Below are 20,461 nucleotides of genomic sequence, written 5' to 3'. Positions count from 1 at the left end.
CTCTTCATTGTGTTGTCTTCTTCATCATCAGAGGTTAGTAAGACAGAGAGACTGTGGTTGAGCAAGCAGGTTTATAGATTCTCTGTCCAACCCCTAGAGCCAATAGGACATCATAGTACTTAAAGGCTTCTGATACAAGACAATTCCAAACAGCCATACTTCAGAAAATTGGAGAATACAACATCTTAAAACCTGAAACCCCCCCAAGACCATATGTTAGGTAGCCTGGCTTTCTTGTGGGGGTTGAAAGACTTTAGCAGAGAAACACTCGCCAAACTGGTATTAAGGCACATCCTCCCCAACTCTGTCGTAAAACTCAAAGAGACCCATTCCTGGTGGGGGTAAACATGAATGCTTCTCACTAATGTAACACTAAATTACATGGCTTTGCCTAAATTACAAATAAAGACATACAAAATATTTATCAAGTTACATCACAACAATATGACATCAGCTTTAGATGATGGATCTGATACCAAGGAAGTTCTTTTATTAGTAGCAAATACTGTAATACCTAAAAAGAGCAAGCAGTTTGGCAGTTTATGAATCAATGATTTAACTTGAACCTAATAAACAAGACCCTTTACTTAATTAGTCATCTTCCCATGGTGAACACCGTCCCAAGGCACTGGACTATGGTGGTATTAGTCATCTGGAGCAGTGCTTCTCCACCTTTCTAGTCTGGCAACCTATGTTTTCCCCCAATTAAGTGTTCCCCTTAGTGTATTGAGCACGAACACCTGAGCGGGGGGGGGGATAAAGTGCAATCTTTGGAGTGGCAACCCACTGGGCAACCCTCCACAACCCACCACCATTATCAAAAATACCAACCCATGACCCACAGGTAGCCGCACGTGACCTAAAAGTGGATTGTGACCCAATGGTTGAGAAACACTGATCTGGAGTATTGTGTAGCTTACGGTAGCGTCTGGGGTATTGTGTGAAGCTCTGGTGACCATGACACAAAGAAGAGAGAGCAGCCCTTGAAGTTGTGCAGAGGAGAGACACCAGGTGTATCACAGGACTTCAGGACATGTTCTACTGGGAATGAAACCTGTTTAGTCTCGAGCAGAGGAGACTGCATGGGGACCTAATCTACATTTTCAAAATTCGCATAGGCATCAAATTGCATCCCACAGAATTCTTTCACCTAAACAGTGAATCAAGGACAGCAGTGGACAATAAGGAGATGTGCATTTAGGACTGAAATCAAGAAGCATTTCTTTTTGCAAAGAGTTGTGGGAATCTGGAACAAACTTCCGAGACACGGAGTCAAAGCAGAAACCTTGACAATCTTTAAGAAGGATCTGGATGAGACAGCTTAGCTATTAGTTCAACAAACAAGCTCGAGGGACTGAATGGCCTCCTCTCGTTTGTCAAGTGTCTCATGTTTTCATGTATAACAATTCCCAGATTTCCAAGATGTGTGCTCTGGCAGGTGACATGCTGAGTGTTACTTAGGTGGTCAGTAGTGGAAGTGTAATCACTGATCTTGTGGTGCGTCAGCAGTAGACCACAGTGTTTGACACTAAGACTCTACTTTGTAGCACTTTGAGATTGCTAAAATATAAAGTGCAATATAAATAAAATGTATTATTATTATTAATATTATTATTAAGACTCGCGTAACCTAAAATCTTCTTCCATACCACAGGAGCCGCAAGACTCAGCAATGTTGAGTTCTATCACACGGGACAGAATGGATACGTATCCAACAGTGACCCCCGATATTCAGTGGTTTTCATGAATATGGGGGAGGTAAGTTGAGGTTTTTTTCTTGTCTTCTTAGGGGATCAAGGCTGGGGGGCTGTCAAAAATCAGGGCCTGTTAAAGCCCATTGGGGAATTCCTTGTGTGATTTGGGGCTTTACACATTGTTGCTGTTGTCTGTTACCTTTTGACTGCACGTGTGACATTATCACGTCGACTACGCTATTTGATGGACTGATGCTTTTAAAGTCGGCATTGCTTGACTACGTAATGTGTCGGCATTAGGGTACAAACACCATTACTGAGTTTGAACCAATAAATATAATGAACAGTAGAAGGTGCTCTTGAGCTGAGCCCCAGCCCAAACAACACCAAGTAGGCCACAGAAGTACACAAAAGGCAATTTATTATAAAATAAACCAGACTGATAACATAAGTAGGAAATGAACAATGTAGCGGCTGCCTATACAGGGATTTCTACTGTCATTACGATCATAAAGATTTTATTCTAAAGCTCTAAATCCTACGGGATCGCTCATTTTCTTTAATCCTCTTTTTGTTTTTTTAAATGTATTCTCAGATTTCTGAAAACATTACATCTTACATCCAAGGCTGCTCTTTCCACCAAGGGTTTTCACCAGCTATTGGCATCTTTGGAACCAACAAACTGAGTGTGGATGACAACATCATTTATTTCACTGTCGGCCAAGGTAATGAAGGATGTGTGTGTGCAGAGACATCGATGAAATTTGCTTTCTTAAGGGTTCTGTTGAAATGTATTTTATTTTAAGAGTTAATACACGAATGGATCCAGTTTGTCTATAAGGTTCTTCTGCAATCACAAAACCAGCACTAGAACACCAACTGGGCTTGGACACTGTTAATTGGTTCCACGCCATGTGATTGACCTCTTAAATCCTTTTTACACAAATCCCTTGTGTGAACTGAAGCGGCGTTACTCCTTGTGTTTGAGACTGACCTGCCTACAAGCATAGAAACACGCTGAAGCAGCCACCATTCAGGAGCTCGGCTGATATCAGAGACACTGGCAACACAACACGACCCATTAGGGTGCAGAATCTGGCTCAGAGACCATCCAGGCAGCCTCAGGAACAAAGCAGTAGGCCATCACTGGGCCCCATCTCATACACACGCAAAGTCATACCTTCAATATATCAGGACAATTTTCAAAGATATCCCCAAAACACAATTATAACTACACATTTGTCTAATATTCACTTTTGCTGGTGGCTCCTTGTTGCTTAATATGGCCATACCAGACGCAGTTGACCTTCACCTTTAGATTCCATTTCACTGTCACGTGTGAACATGTATACATGGCACAGGGTGTAGTACACACTACAGTGACAGTTTCACATAGGACATATGGCAATGATACAGCCCCAACAAGAAGACACATACACACTCAAAAACACCATAAATGCATACAACATATACATACAAGTATTCAGATATATATACAATTGAGCATATTTAGAAGCGTTTGCTTTTATATTCTCCATTTATACAGTCATGCACTGATTTACAGCCAACCAAGTTGAGGCGACTCCTACTCAGGCCTGGGAGCCCATAGGAACACATTGGAGTAACAACATTCTAGAAATTACTAAACCAAGCCAGAGTAATAAATCTTTCATTAATATTAATTAATTATTTCATAGGGTATCATTTGCTTTCTAGCTGTTGGAAAACCCTAAAGGCTTGTATTGATTGGTGCTGCTTTATGTGGCTAATTCTTATGTATTCGGCCCGCACCCAGTTTTGCCATTTAAAAGTCACTGATGACTGACCAGCAGTAATTGCAAACCACCTCCTTGGTGAAACAAGCCCACTTAGAAGTGATGGAAACAAATTGCAAGGCACTGTTGATCATTTAGGTTAGCCACAACAACCCACTTGCAAACCAATAATGGCAACCTGATAGCCTGACCCAGTAAATGAGAAACACTGCGTCACACGGACCTGGCATATTGACACTAAGATTTGAAGATTCATGTGTGATACCAGCAGTTAAAGTATGCATACCGACGTCCTACAGCAGACCCACAGAGCCTCAAGTGCAATGACTTGCACACTTTGTGACCAACATACAGTATAGCCAAACAGATGGTGTCAAATGATGGTGTATATATTTGGTATTTTGGTACACTGTTTTAATCCCCAAGGGGAAATTGTCAGAACTCAAAACATCTATCTATCTATCTATCTATCTATCTATCTATCTATCTATCTATCTATCTATCTATCTATCTATCTATCTATCTATCTATCTATCTATCTATCTATCTATCTATCTATCTATCTATCTATCTATCTATCTATCTATCTATCTATCTATCTATCTATCTACATCCTTGCAGGTATTCTTGATCAGGGAATTGGGAGCAAAATTCGAAGAAACCTTGTGGCTTTGACTGTGTGGCCGGGATCATACCAGGGAAAAAAGACAGCGACTTACACCCTGTGGCATGCAGCCATTGAGGTGAGCATTCATCTTTAATTTACTGCTATATGTATTTACACAATGTCATAGAGAAAGGCACCATATGATAGATCAATAGATAGATAGATATGTAAAAGAAACTATAAAATTAATAGATAGATAGATAGATAGATAGATAGATAGATAGATAGATAGATAGATAGATAGATAGATAGATAGATAGATAGATAGATAGATAGATAGATAGATAGATAGATCGTTCTTTATATGTCCCTAGAGGGAAATATAGCAGAATTAATGTAAAATACTACTGTCTGGGCGGCACGGTGGCGCAGTGGGTAGCGCTGCTGCCTCGCAGTTGGGAGACCTGGGGACCCGGGTTCGCTTCCCGGGTCCTCCCTGCGTGGAGTTTGCATGTTCTCCCTGTGTCTGCGTGGGTTTCCTCCCACAGTCCAAAGACATGCAGGTTAGGTGGATTGGCGATTCTAACTTGGCCCTGGTGTGTGCTTGGTGTGTTTGTGTGTGTCCTGTGGAGGGTTGGCACCCTGCCCAGGATTGTTTCCTGCCTTGTGCCCTGGGATTGGCTCCAGCAGACCCCCATGACCCTGTGTTCGGATTCAGCGGGTTGGAAAATGGATGGATGGATGGATGGATGGACTACTGTCTGCTCAGTGCACTGGAAGAATTTATATAAATGAAAATAATTTATTTAAAGTAGAAAAAGATATTTGCCATAAAAGTTAAGTACCAGGACTGTTCAGTTATGTCTGAGTGTAGTTTTTTGGAGAGCTACTGTATATTTAGGATTTTGTTCTTAAGACCCACTTATCATCCTTGCCTAAATCACAACCACAAATTCCAGTCTCTGCCCCGACATAAAACCACTGACGTCAAACCCTCATGTGATTTATGGGTGACTCTGTTAGCTGCTGGTATCTTGTTAGTGCACATTCAATTCAAGTCACTTTGTGTGCAGTTATTCAGTTAATTTCTGTTTTCTTGGAGTTCAGTGAATTCTTGCCGTAACTGCATCTCCTTTCCGTGTGCCCAGATTAACCAGGGAGCCGACACTGTGCTGCAGGACAACATTGTGAGCGGTTTTGAGAGAAGCGGATATCGCATTAATGGAGAGCCGTGTCCAGGTGAAGGATTACACTTTCATTAACATTAATTACAAGCCTAATAAAGTTAACACATTCTTGTTTTCATGAGCTTACTGTGTTAATGTGAATATTCAAATGAACACAACCAGTGACATATAAATGAATATTTTAAAAAAGGAAATATTTGCTGTAAAATTAAGAAATGTCAGGGCAGCATCAGCGCCTCAGTCCTGTCTTCAGTTCTTTTTTTTTTGATGTTTTTTGTTCCCCCACCCATTTCCTTATTCATTAATTTCAATTTCCAGTGCAGGTTCACAGAGGAGCAGAGGCTCTTAGGGCTGCAGTAACCTGAGGGTTCTACAAGACCTCTGCTTGCTGTTGCATTAGCAGGCCTCTGCTTCTTGTGTCTTTTGCTTTGTCTTATTGTGTTTTCATACTCGAGACGTTTCATTTTATTAACAATTTAATTATATCCAACTGCTCTCCTTCCAGGCACTTTCAATCCAGCTGAGACCTGGAGCAACAATGAGGCCCACGGAGGCCTGTATGGGGTCTACTTGAATGGAGACGGCCTACCAGATTGCACCTTCATCCAAGGATTCACTGTCTGGAAATGCTGGGATTATGGAATTTACTTCCAGGTAGTTTTTAACTGAATATCAAACAAGATGATTAAATACTGAAGTCCACAGTGGGCTGTGGATTGATTTGATGTGGTTATGGATGTGCTGAGTCATGGGATGAAAGACCAAAACCCATTATTGCTGATGACACTGTATTGTGTAACACCAGATAAGAGAAAGTGGAGAGAACGTTGGAAGAATGGGGATGGATGGATGGATGGAGAAGGGTTTGGGAAGATAGAGGGCTGAAGGTAAATAAGAAAGACAGCATATCTGAGGTTTAATGATGATCAGGATTCAGATGTTGGGAGAACCACTGAAAAGAGCAGAGAAGTTTAAATATCAAGGATCAGTGGTAGCTCAAGATGGACAATGAGATACAGAGTGGAGGGTGGACAGAGCAATTGGAAGAAGGTATCAGGAGTGTTGTGTGACCAAAGGTGAGGCTTTTTAGACCAGCATTGAAGTATGGAGCTGAAACATGGGCAGTGAAGGGAGCGCAGCAGAAGGAGAATTTGGAGGTGGCAGCCATGAGAATGTTGAGATTGTTGCGTGGAGTTACAAAGAAGGATAGAACAAGAAATGAGACCATCAGAGGAACACCAAAAGTGGGAGAGAAATCTAAGTAAGTACAGGAAAGTAAGTTGAAGTAGTATGGAGTTGAAATGAGGAGAAATAAGGAATATGTGAGCAAAAGAGTGACGGGAATGGAGGTACAGGGGGTGAGAAAGTGAGGATGGACAAAGAGGAGGTGGATGGATAAAGTCAAAGAAAATTTGATGGAAAAAAGTCTGACTAAGGAGGAGGTGCATGACCGAGCTGTGTGGAGAAGGTGATGAAGCACATGGACCACACATAGACGTGGTTGAAGAAGAAGAAGAAGAAGTAGTTTTGCATTCTACATCCCAAAGGCAAGGACGTTAGTTTTTCTGGTGACTGTGGGTGACTCTAGGTGTGTGTGTGTTTGTTTGTGTGCACGAGTGGGCCCAGTGATGGATCAACTGGATTAAGCAGGTGTCAGAATTTTAGCTATTTTTAGTCTGCACACTATGGGAAAAAAACAGCTGTGGTTAAAAGCACTTCTGATCACCAAACATCTGGGATCTCCATTATCGCAGGATCCTGGTCCTCGTTTCAGTGCTCCGGTGCGCTCTACCACAGGTTGAACTCAGTTTTTAAGAGTCTGTGGTAAACCAAATGACCATATAGAGATATCTGGGGGTGCATTTAAGGACATCTTGAAATATTTATACATTTATCTGCACGATGACTTGGCTTTGCACACGGCCCGGAATCCGGTGATGGGTTTCCTTTAACTGTACATTTTGGAAATGTGAACCGACTAAGCAATAAGGTCACACAGTGGAGCCAAGAGACAAGTGAACCAGCAGATACACCCCATACACTTTCATCCCAAAATGCTGCCAGAAATTTGCTTTGGTTTATTTAAATTAGATTAGATAAACTTTATTAATCTGAAAGGGAAATTTAAATGCATACAGCACCGGAAATGAAAAAAAAAAACAAAGATACAGACTTACAGGCTACATAATACAATTAATCAATAGATAGATGAATAAATAAAGCAACAAACACACACTGTAAGAGAGAAGAACCGACACAGAAAACAGCCATGACCCAGTGTAATGTAAAGCAAATGAATGAATTGATCTTTTTACAAAGATGATAGACACGTCTTTTCAGGCAGAAGTCCAAAACAGAATGGAAAAATATGGCATAACTTCCATTGATATAAGTCCCTGGCAGGAAGGGGCGGGTCTAGGAGGGCGGACACCGAACTTGATGTCAACGGTGGAACAACTGACAGTCTTCAATTCTGCAGAGGCAGCAGAGTGCAGCGCCAACCCCTGGTAATGGCGAGTAACTACCATCTCCACAGCCCTTAAAATGCCACCCAAGCATGACAATACATAAATAAATACATCAATGTGTACTGCGCAGAAATATCAAAGTAAACTAAAAGAATATAAGTACTTAGTCTGAGACATCAGGAGGAAACATTGAACAGCCTGATAGCAGTGGGTAGAAGAGACCCCCAGAGGCACTTCTTGGCACACCGTGGTGGTTTAATGTTCTTTTGTGAGTCCCACCCCAGGGTTCTGTTTTTTGTACTTTTTTCTACTCTATTTCTGTTATTCTGTTGAGTTATTTTATTTAAAATTTTCTTAATAGGTCTATTGTCATTCATTTTGTTTTTCAGTTTCTTTCTTCTGTAAGCTTTAGTGAGTTCTCTTTGTCTTTTCTTCTTCATTGCTTTTGATGGTGAAGGACTGGGACCCCTAGTTAGATTACAAGTCCCAGGAGTAATAATTCACTGCTGCTGGCTGGGCTCTGTGGAGGAGGCGCCCACCTCTGTCAAGATTTCTAGCATCATAAAACTTGCACATCATTTCCACAGCATGTTTGGTGACTGAGAGTGTGATGGAGTTGCCCACTGGGCACCGTGCCACATGGCTACACGTCCACAAATAATGGCAGCTCTTTCTGCTGTTTGTTTTTTTTGCAGACATACATGAATGTGCAGATCTCCAATGTAACATTAGTGGACAATGGAATGGGCATCATGCCTATGAGTTACACTCCACCCGCCGTGTCTCACCAATATTCTAATAAGACCATACAGATCGAGGTAAGCTTTAATTTTTACTGTCCTTTGTCATTAATGAACTACTTATAGAAGACTGAAACTTTAGAGTTCTTCAGAAGCAACTTTAATTTGAGTGAACGTTATCAATTTCTGTTTTCTGCTTTGATTCACGATCAGTCGTTTTGCAAACCCTTATATAAAAACAAAGGGACCACAAATTATGACTAATTAATTACAGCCCAAGGCAAGACTGAATTTTGTTGTTTTTTTTTTTACTATATTACCATCGACTTTGATATTACCTTCATAAATAACAACCTAAAATGGTCATGACACACAAAAGTAAATAACACTTTGGCATACCGTGCAATAACTAAACATGGTGTCATACGCACAGTGGGCACAATCGCGTCACATCTTGTACAACTCTGGTCAAAGTTAGGGGCAAAGCTTTAGAACCACAGATGACAAGCGGGCCTTGAAACAACTGAGAGAGGAGGTCATCTTGACTTTGATTACATTGCATGTCCATTTCTTACAACTAAACAGCACATATAGAAGCCACTAATGTCAGGCAACAGTCAGCTGTATGAAAGTTAAAAAATGTATAGGAGGCACAAAACTTGCAGCTGAGTCGCCTTGATAAAAAAAGGGCTCAGAAAGTTAGAGGAAATCTTGTACAAACATTTCTACAAATCCCTAACAGAGAATTAGCAAATACAAAGATGCTACAGTGGGCCTTTCTTCAGTGCCCTGATCGTACAGCACTCAGTCTGAGTGCCTGCCTAGTCCGACGAGCGCCTACTGAGCACAAAAACCTCATACTGTAGGTCAGAAATGAAGAAGAGCTTAGGAGCGGCTCTGTTTATTTCAACGAGGACTTGGCATTTCACATTTGGCTCTGTGCAGCAGTTCACACATTTGATCTCTAGATATTTTGACCCCTGTCTCTCTCCTAGTTTATAAATTAGCCTGCCATTAAAAAAAAATAACAATCTCCTGATCAAAGTATTCTTATCTCCTGTATCTCTTGAGGGTAATAACAGCTGTATGTGGAGGTGCCTACAGGATTAATTTCTTTTACTTTTCAGAACTCCCTATTTGTGGGAAGCAGTCCGGACTTTAATTGTTCAGATGTTCTTACAGCCAGTAATATAAATATTCAGTACACAGCGGGACAGAGGAGCCCAAGACCACTTCAAGGTAATTAAAATCCTTGGACTATTAAGATACACCAGTAAAAATAAAATAAAAAATAAAAAACCTCCTTAGAAGGTCCATGGTCCAACTTCATATTTACTGCTTCAATTTTTACAGGTGGCAGAAGTGCAGTTGGTTGGCCGACTTTTGCTTCACAGTATAATGGAGCGCCTTCTATGCCTCATGCTGGCTTGACAAGCTACACTGCTATTAGTGGACTTGTGACAATTAAAGGTACAAAATCATAAAAAAGAACATCTTACACATTCAGCACATTAAGGGTTAAAAATCTGTGTTACTCTCTAGACTGTCCTGCATATGTCACCCACATGATACTCCAGTAAGCCTTAGTGATAAAATCGGTGCAAATACGTCATTGTGTTTCTACTCTACAGCACCAATATAAAGTGTGTTAAAATACATAACGCCATTTAATTTAATGGAAGGCACGCATTACTTACCTGATGCTCTCCTTATATGGTGCCGTTCATTATCTATCTGTCTATATATTATATAGTGCATTTGCATCTCTATCTGGTATATAGTGATTTTCACATCTCTTTTTATCTATTATATAGTAGGATTCACATACTATATAGTGCCTTTCACATCTCTGTCCATTCTATGTATCTACTACATCTCTGTTACATAGTGCCTCTCCTATCTATCTATTCACATGTAATATATAGAGCCTTCCACTCATCTATCTCTCTATCTCTGTATCTATTATACAGTGCCTTTACATCTCTATCTATTACACAGTGCTTTTCAAATCTCCCTCTGTCGATTATATATTACCATTCACATCTCTCAAAAATTTGTCAGACTAGCAACTTGGCTGTCTCTATAATTGGCAGGCCGTGTTCTCATTTGCATACCTGATGGCAGGTCAAGACAATGAATGGAACAACCTGACCTTGTATATTTCTGTTAAAAACATTTTAAAAATAACATTCTCACGTCTAGACCATAAAAGGGCATATTTCTAGCCTTCTAAATATAAACAAGAGAGAAAAACAAATACTAACTGACATCAAAAAATGGGTAGCAGATTCTGGCTTCTTTCAACCTTAACTAATGTGAAAAACAAGGGAGTCTGCCATTTTCAGCTCAAAGTATACTTTAAGTAATATCCTGTGTATATAACAAATTCAACATAGTTTTTACAAATTTTTCAAAACAACATTTTTCACTGAATTTGATTTCAAGGAAATAGTTTGTGGTAGAGAAATTTCATTTTTGGAAACAAATTCACCACACCTAAACCTCCCAGGTGGTGCAGTGGTAGTGCTGCTGCTTTGCAGTAAGGAGACTGTGGAAGATTGTGGGTTCGCTTCTCGGTTCCTCCCTGTATGGATAGCGCTTTGAGTACTGAGAAAAGCGCTATATAAATGTAATGAATTATTATTAATTGAGTACACCGATTTTCTTATGCAGGAGGTTTTTGGTGCTGACCAATATAATGTATACAGCCAGTCTACACAATGTTCAGTCAGTGTGCTGGCAAATAAACGTTTTTTTATCACAACAGGAAGACGCATTTAAGAAAACAAAAAGGGTACGAGAGCAAAAGAAAACTGAAGCCGTGAGATACGTGAGATACGTTTCGAGGTCGAAAGAACAAACAAGAGGTTAATAGCGAAAGTAACATGCGAGACGTTCTGCACAAGGCAGAGTTTGCTTTCTGCAGGTCAGATAAGGAGATGACGTCACAGCCATCCTTTTATCCCGTCACATTGATTAAGCACAGGACACCACTTCAGAAGCCATACCGGTAAAAATGCAGGGCGGCAGACCTAATGACGGGATTACAAAATAGCAGCAATTGAGGACCTAAAATGGCTGTCCAAGACATAGCAAAACAAAATACAACATCTGAAACAGTGCAAAATTCAAGCAAATAATAAAAGGAACAGAATCCTCAGCCTCAATACCCACCCAGTTTATGTACCATCCATCCATCCATCATCCAACCCACTATATCCTAACTACAGGGTTACGGGGGTCTGCTGGAACCAATCCCAACCAACACAGGGATCAAGGCAGGAAACAAACCCCAGGCAGGGTGCCAGCCCACCGCAGTTATGTACCAAAGTATACTAAATTATTAACATTAAACCTAATCATACACACGATAAGCTTAAGGTTCATAAACAGACCAACTCTCAGAGCAATGCCACAGAAGTTAGCTTAGGCAAACTGAGATCTTTTATAGCTTCCATCAGGTGTCTGCAGACCTAGTTGCAGCAGCACATGAGGGCTCTGAATTCATAAGAATCCACGCTGTTTTGGCTGCATATTAATGTGAAAATAGTAGCAATTAAACAATGGGAAAGTTAAAAAGGGCAAAAAAAAAATGAGACTATCAGTGGTAATGGTGCATCCTGGGTGAAATGGCGGGGCTGAACTCATCACCTTGCAAGTTCTCCATGGCCACATTGTTTTATCTTAGACACTTTGTATTAAACAGGCTACCATTTGTGGAGCCATCTCGAAAAAAATAAAAATGTCATGGCAGCTGTCTGATATGATGTGTACTTTGTTCTCTTTTTTTTAAGACTCTACATTTGCTGGCTTTAGAAATGTCTGTTCTGGACAGATAAACGTCATGTTCATTACCAATCCTAACAACGAGGACCTGCAGCATCCAATACACGTAATGGGGATTCAAGTCATCAACAGCACTGAAAACGCCGTCGCCTTCGTACACCGACCTGAACTCAGGTGAGAACTTTCATTACTTGGTACCTTGCACTTGAGTTCCACCCTATTAGGAAAATGAAAGGATTGTTTTTTTTAATTTGTAACTAGTTACAGAATCTTGATAAAAATCCATTGTTTCATGATTATTAGATGGATGATAGTTACTGAAACAGGAACATGAGAAACATGTCTTGAGACAGGAGACGGGTAATGTGCCTACTCATGCATTTCAATTTTCTTAAATCACTTTATTCCTTTATGGTGGGGCACAACTCAGAAAGCGTTCCTGTTAGTAAGCAGCTCAAAATGCCCTCACTTTTAATAACGATCACAAACTAGCCACGGTAACTGTCAAAGAAAGCTAATAGAATAATTTAGAAATGTTTTCTATCTCATCCTACGTGTACCTTCAGCACCTTTCCTCAGTACTCACGTTTGTCTGAACGTTTCTTCACAGATGCTCCCTTTCTCAAGCGTATCCCCGTAAAGCCAGATTCTCAGACAGTCATCATTTTTGAGGCACCTTTTCTTACCTCTTGTTCAGTTTTATGCTTGCCATCTTTGAAGGCGACTCTCTCAGGGTGCGCCTTTACTCATCCTTGTGCATCTCACACATGAACTTCCTCTTATGTCACGCTACCTAAACCAAACTGACCAATCAGATTGCTAATAGGGACTTTAGTGTTTTATTATCTAGTACAGGGGTGTCCAAACTTTTTTCACTGGGGGCCACATACAGAGAAATATACGAAGGGCTGGGCCACCCACTAGAGGTGAGGTCTATCCTGTGTATTAAGCCTTAAAATCAATCAAATATCAGTAAATTATGCTTCATAATTGATTATGCTTAAAGAAAAAACAACATCACAGCTCTTCATTTTTGGGTTTTCATTTATTGTATTTCGAAGTGCTATCATCACATGCAATTGAGTAAAAATCAAAAGCACAAGCCTTATCTGACACTTGATGTTTTAAGCTAGCTGCACAACTGCGTTTCTGGACAAACAAACGTTGTTGAATTCCTGCATTTTCTCTGGGCACATTATTCCTGTGACTTTCGTGAGGCGCTGTTTTATGAAGTCACCATCTGACAAAGGTTTCCCACGACGGGCAGTGAGTTGTGCGACCTCCTAACTGGCTAATGTGGCATTTTCTTGTGTTTTGTTAGCACAGAAAAAATCCTGTAGTTGAGCTAGCAGACTGGCTGCCATTCGCTTAACTTTCTGTTCTCGCTCATCACCAGCGTAGGACGTGTAGGTCGGATGTTTGGTCTCGTAGTGTCGACGCACATTATGCTCTTTCATCACTGCAATAGTTTCATCGAGATTCAAGTAGACTCATTTGCCCTTGACTTCTAGGAAGAAATATTCATTTTCCCACCGTGTCTGAAATTTTCTACACTCACTTGCTGTTGTGCGTTTCTTTGGTTCTGCCATTTTTGGTCACCCGTAGCAAAATTGTTCTTTGGTTGCGCTTGTTTGTGAAGACCCTGCCATGATCAAAACAGTAGCTCTGCCTTGTGTTAAACCTAAGAAGTACAATACAGTTAAGAACAAGTTTCATGTGTGGGCCATATTTCATTATACTTTTAGAATTTCCTGCGGGCCAATTAAAAATGGACCACGGCCCGCAGTTAACACGCGGGCCTTAGTTTGGACACCCCTGATCTAGTAGATGTCACAAATACTTAAAATCTCCAATGCAGACACCTTAGAGGTCATAGCTCTTAAGATTTGGTTACAAATTTAATTATTCATCGCTTTCCTGTTGTTTCTTGATAAACCTTTTGATCCTTTCCATAGAATTTAGAACATGAAGATTTCAAATTTTCCTTTGTTTTAATTTTAAAATAAAATTTATTTTGCATAGTTGAATTATTTGTGCAGCATTTTCATTGCCATTTTGTTTATAGAGAATTTTGTTATTACCGTGTTGTTACGTAATTGGCAGAGAAGTGCACGGCAGTTGCTGCGTAGGTATAAAGGTCATGATTTGCACTTTGTATCTGTCTGCGTTTAAGGAGAAACGAGAGAAAGATTAGTGTGTGTTTAACTTAGTCAGTGTTCCCGGTAGATGGACTTCTGCTCTTTTTATTTTTGACAAGTTAGGGTTCTGTATGCTTGACTCCTCGGGTTATGATTCTTTGCTTTTTGGCTCACGTCTCTCCTTCTGCTACCTTATTTATAAATTTCTGCTAAACCATCGGTGACAGAACAAAACACGTACAGTACGTGGCCCATGTTTTCAATAAACTTTATCCCAGTGTATTGCCAGGCTGCAGAGACACATCGCCTATCCCAGCAGCATCAGGATTGGGACAGGCCAGCAACAGGGAGCAATGTGTCCACACACTACTGTAAGTTAGGATCCCCAGTTATATACATATAAATGTCTTTGACATGAAACTAAAGTACCACCAAAAAAATCCACAAGCACACATCAAGAAAAAGGGAAATCCACACAAATAATGCCTAAGCTGGAAATGGAACTGAAGCCAAGGAGCCGTCAGGCAGCACTAACCAAATAAGCCAATTGTCAAAGATTACAAATCAGGATATTGCAGATGAAACACAAGGTTTGTGCATAGCTGAGTCTAAAAATCGAGACATTTCAGGCCCTGCTCTTCTTGTCTCTCCTCGTCTTCCAGTCTGGTGAACCCCTCTAAGTGCGTTGATATGACTTGTGATGCGAAAAGGAAAACCCTGCTGAAAGACCTGGACGGATCCTTACTGGGCCAGAGTGGGACAGTCGTTCCCCAGTCTGAGTACCAGTGGGCCGGCGATACCCGCTATGGTCTTGGGGACTACAGAATTCCAAAAGTCATGCTGACCTACCTGAATGGCAGTCGGATTCCTATTAATGAAATCGCACCAAATAAAGGTTTGTGGTTTTTTTCTTTTTCCTTATTAAAACAACAGTCTGAGCTGTACAGTTTAAACTAGCAAAATCATCATCTCATTATTAAAGTATAAAGCACAGCATTTACGTGTTGAAGCTAAGCAATGTCCAAAGTGACAATATAGGAGAGTCAAACACTCCAGTCATAAATGCATCCTTACAGTGTTTTACCTTATAAATCGTTAACGTAAATTGCAGACAATTCCACAGCGTAAATGTTCTCCTCGGTCCTCCTCGTTTACTTTGAAGTCTCCAATTAGTCAGTCAGTCATTGTCCAACCCGCTATATCCTACCACAGGGTCACGGGGGTCTGCTGGAGCCAATCCCAGCCAGCTGCCTCCCGGGTCACTCAGTCAGCCAAAGACGCCTCCTTCCGGATGGCTTGAATTTTGTGGGCGGGACACCAGAAGGGGCGGAGTCAGATGTCCTCACTTGGGCGTCTTCTCAGCACTGTGGAGGGAAAGGGAGAGGACATGATTAGCGCTAGCGCCCCCTCTCTTCCTGGAGGAGGAGCCCTGAAGGTGACCCTCTGAGGTGCATGCGTGACACACCTGAAATGAAAACATGATTTCATTATTTTGCTCTGTTGAGTTAAGTATCTGCGTTTTGTGATGAAGCTTATTTTTCACTCGTGTGAAATCATTTAGTTTCATTTTTGGAATATTTCTCATCTCAATTTTTTATTATCACTCTGTTTCTTATTGTAATACGGATGCTGACATTTTCTGTTGATCTTTTGTTTGGCCACATGACGTATTAAGTCATTTCATTCTGCCATCAAATGACAGTGGTATGCATGTTCCTAGTATATGAAAGTAGGATCAATTATTTTCAAATTAAAAGTGTAAATTATGATTTGTCTAGATTTAGTTTGGGGCCGGGCGGCGCGGTGGCACAGTGGGTAGCACTGCTGCCTCGCAGTTAGGAGACCAGTCAGGGTTCGCCTCCCGAGTCCTCCCTGCGTGGAGTTTACATGTTCTCCCTGTGTCTGTGTGGGTTTCCTCCCACAGTCCAAAGACATGCAGGTTTGGTGCCTTGGTGATTCTAATTTGTCCCAGGTGTGTGCCCTGTGGTGGGCTGGCACCCTGCCTGGGGTTTGTTTCCTGCCTTGTGCCCTGTGTTGGCTGGGATTGGCTCCAGCAGACCCCCGTGACCCTGTAATTAGGATATAGTGGGTTGGATAATGGATGGATGGATGGACAGTTTGGGGTCAAAATTCCAAGTTAGAGTTAGGATTTTTGCAATGTTTATTTTTATCAGTTTCTGGTTAGCCTTTCAGTTTTGGCTCCTGGTTTAAAGGAAATATTTAACTTTTACCTAAAAGTATTCTGACTACCATGCTGTCTCATCCTATACGTTTTAATATTTGGTTAGTTACTTCTTTTTTCTGGGCGTACTTTACCTGTAGACAGCTCCTAAAATTGTTACCAAATGCATAACAAAATGCATTCACTGTCCTGATACCCTTTATCAGGGCTCGTCAGAGGTGTGTACTTCCACTCCGGGACATGAGGGGGTGCTGTCACTAACAGATTGTCTATTTTCTCACCCACAACACTACAAAGATACCCCTTAAGGGCAACTGACTTCTCTTCTGGTCAGAATCCTGTAAAAGCTGACCATCCCTGGAAGGTGGCGTCTCACTTGGACGAGGGCTCCGCTACACCAGACCTGCTCTACTGAGCAGTATTGCTTGTTTTGTAGCGACCAGTTCCCATTGTTTTCAATGATTTTATGCAGTCACACACTTGTTTTGTTGTGCCTCTCCTCAAAGGAAATGGCTCATGACACCATAGAGGTTAAGAATCTCTGGATTAGATGGTACATCGTGGCCATTTTTGGTGTTTAGTCAAACAACAAATCAACCTCTTAACTGTGTCTGCATTCTATGTACAATGAATTGTAGCCACACGATTGGTTATTCAGGTCAACAAGCAGGTGGAGCTTATAGAGTGGACCCTGGTGGATGTGCTGCAGCATTTTATGTAATTGCAATGACCAGCAATGCTTACAAAGCAACACTAAGAGAGACGCTGTTATAATTTCACATTGGGCTTGCCATTATGCTCCCTTTGTGTTGACAGTTGTAGAATTTGTAATGGCCAGAATCTAATTCTATGATTCTTTTTGACTTTCATGTTCATTTCGCAGTTTATTGTTTTTTTCCCCTAATGGTTTCTAGGCCAGAAGCTGTGGTTTGTGGCGTCATCATTACGACAGAATAAAGTTGGCCTCACAGACTTTCATGTTGTCCAAGATTGTGGATATTTGACACAAACTCTGTGGCGTATTAGTCAGTCAGTCATTTTCTAACCTGCTTATTCCTGAACAGTGTCACGGGGGTCTGCTGGAGCCTATCCCAGCTAGCATCGGGTACAAGCCAGGAACAAACCCTGGACTAACAAATGTATTAGCTATTATTATTATTATTATTATTAGCTTGGAATTGAAAACGTCCACTTCCGCTTAACGTTCTTGGTTAGATATTTTTATTTTGTTTTGACTTTCAGTCTTTTGACCACAGATTGTTACGTGACTTGGTTTTTGGCTCATCTCCTGGCCATGACTGCTATCTGCTCAGTCCTACCCTTAAATGGGAGAAGAGACTCTTACTGCTACACAATAATCCCGTCAGCTAGAAGACTTGGCCGAATGGAGTTTCTCTCATTTTCTGCTACTTAATCTTAAGGTCCTGAATTGCTGACTTTCCCCTGCCGTCTCATGGAAGATGATCAGCTGTAAGAGGCAGTGTCACTCTGAGGGACTCTTCCCCGGTGACAACTACAATTTGCTTTTTTACTTCTCTCCCAGAAAAATCAACAGGGATAAGCATTCCAGTCTAATGGCAGCACTTGGAAAAATTAATAAATGTACGGGAATTATTGACATAACATACAGTAACAAAGCCAAATCCGCTTAATTCAGTGGCTCCAAGGAATCCAGTGGTACAAAGGGGACCTGTGCTGGTCACCCTAATACATACTGTACAGCAGTTACTGCCTTTTAGGGCGCACAGGTTTGGTGACCCATGAATAAGATTCAGTGGGAACAGACCTCATACGTATTGTGAAGCGTCTCGTAGTGGGTCGCCGTGAACAGCTCAAGTAAGACTGACTGTAGCAATTCCCCAACGACGAATGTTATGAACTGGGTCTCGAAGATGCTACAAAGGCAAGTTTGGTTTGTGAGAAAAATAATTAAGAACCACCGCCTGAGTATTATTCTTTTGAAACTGCAGTATCAAGAAACAGTTTTGCATGTCATCATAATACAATTGTAAAATCGGACTTCAGTTTTAGGACACATTTCATTTACAAGTAGTGTGTGACATGTTCCTCTTGTTGCAGGTGTAATCAGAGACCCCAGTTGCACTTACATGCCAAGCTGGCAAAGCTACAAGTGCTTCACTCTTGACTATGAGATGCTGGTGATCGAAAGTCTTGACAGTGACACGGAGACCCGGCGACTCTCTCCGGTGGCAGTGCTTGCAGACGGCTATGTGGACCTGCTCAATGGTAACAAACTTTTTGAATATTATGAAAATCACCAGACAGAAACAGAAATGACAGCAACGAGGAGTTTATGATTACTGGAGGACTGAATTCAGGGCTTTAGACAATGAGGAATGTCAATGACAATGTCCTTGAAAGTGTGCTTATCACAACAACACCACATATTTCTACAGCACATTCTCATACAAACGATGGAGCTCAAAGTGCTTTACATGATGAAGAAAGAGAAAAAAGACAAAATAAATAAGAATTAAAATTAGGGAACACTAATTAACATAGAATAAAAATAAGGTCTGATGACAAGGGAGGACAGAAAAAACAAACAAAAAAAAACTCCAGATGGCTGGAGGAAAAAACAAAATCTGCAGGGGGCCACGAGACCACCCAGCCCCCTCTAGGCATTCTACCTAACATCAATGACCTCAATCAGTCCACATGGTATTCAGGGTTCTCATAGTAGAACTTGATGATGACGGTCATGTGGACTTCTGGCCTTTAATCCATCAATGGAGGGACATCGCGGTGCTTTGATCAGGTGGTGCTGGTGCAGATCGGCACCACAGAAAACTGGAAAAAGAACAGAAGAGAAAGTAGGGTTCAGTACAGATTGTGGAGCCACCAGAAATGATAATGATAATTAATTGAATATACAGAGCATCAGGATTAAACGTAAGATGAAGCTATGAGAAAGCCATGTTACAGTAATGTGTTTTCAGCAGTTTGTTTTAAAGTGCTCCACTGTATCAGCCTGGTGAATTTCAATTGGTAAACTCGTATTCCAGATTTGAGGTGCATAACAGCAGAAGGCCACCCGCCTCACCACTTCTTTTAAATTTAGCTCATGGAATACTAAGTAGACACTCATTTGAAGATCTACGGTTACGATTTGGAGTGTAAGGTGTAAGACATTCTGAAATATAGGATGGCTTTGCAAACCATCAACAGTATTTTAAAGTCAATTCTAAATGGCACAGGTAACCAGTGTAGTGACGCTCAGACTGGTGTGATGTACTCAGATTTTCTTTTCCTAGTTAATTTTCTAGCCGGTGCATTCTGCACTCCTTGCAATCGATTGAAGTCTTTTTTGGGTCGCCCTGAGAGGAGTGCGTTACAGTAATCTAGTCGACTGAAAACAAAAGCGTGAACTCATTTCTCAGCATCTTGCAATGTTATAAGAGGTCTAACTTTTGCTCTATTTCTTAAGTGAAAAAATACTGTCCTAGTAATCTGATTACAGTTGCTTATTATCTTGTATCAGTAATCTGACAGGAATGACGGTACGTCAGTTAGGCCTGACCACTCATCTAACAGCATTTTGAGAAGCACTTGTGTGTAGGGCAGCAGCACAGCCGTGATGTCTGGTAGCCACATGTTTTCAAGCTCAAGCCCACATGTTTATTCAGCCTCACAATGTCGACTTCTGACGGTTCCTCCTGTGAGCTCTCGATACTTGAGGTTTCACCAAACATCCTGTGAAAAGCATCTCAGTTGAATGGCGATCATGAATTACAGCAAGTCTGCCATTTTAGCATTAGCTTCCAGCTTGGCATGTTTGGCTGAGATCCTGGGCAGTGGACGCTGAGATGTGGTGGGCATGGAAATCATCATCATAGACAACACAAAATGTCAAAGACAGAACA

At 41.1% G+C, this 20,461-nt stretch overlaps 1 protein-coding gene across 1 annotated transcript in view; it reads left to right on the top strand.

Annotated features, from left to right (window-relative positions):
- Positions 1–20,461, top strand: part of LOC114641885 (fibrocystin-L-like) — a 169,815-nt gene that overhangs the window by 135,134 nt on the left and 14,220 nt on the right. Inside the window, exons 61-71 of the mRNA XM_051935585.1 lie at positions 1,655–1,758; positions 2,290–2,419; positions 4,091–4,212; positions 5,225–5,315; positions 5,769–5,917; positions 8,427–8,549; positions 9,599–9,710; positions 9,825–9,941; positions 12,266–12,431; positions 15,058–15,290; positions 18,657–18,824. Coding sequence (XP_051791545.1) covers positions 1,655–1,758; positions 2,290–2,419; positions 4,091–4,212; positions 5,225–5,315; positions 5,769–5,917; positions 8,427–8,549; positions 9,599–9,710; positions 9,825–9,941; positions 12,266–12,431; positions 15,058–15,290; positions 18,657–18,824 — 1,515 coding nt within the window. The remainder of the gene's footprint in view (positions 1–1,654; positions 1,759–2,289; positions 2,420–4,090; positions 4,213–5,224; positions 5,316–5,768; positions 5,918–8,426; positions 8,550–9,598; positions 9,711–9,824; positions 9,942–12,265; positions 12,432–15,057; positions 15,291–18,656; positions 18,825–20,461) is intronic.

Source organism: Erpetoichthys calabaricus, chromosome 13, assembly GCF_900747795.2.
Source record: "Erpetoichthys calabaricus chromosome 13, fErpCal1.3, whole genome shotgun sequence".
NCBI classification, from domain to species: domain Eukaryota; kingdom Metazoa; phylum Chordata; class Cladistia; order Polypteriformes; family Polypteridae; genus Erpetoichthys; species Erpetoichthys calabaricus.
The sequence above is the reverse complement of the archived record's forward strand: the minus strand, read 5'-3'. Positions and strand labels throughout refer to the sequence as shown.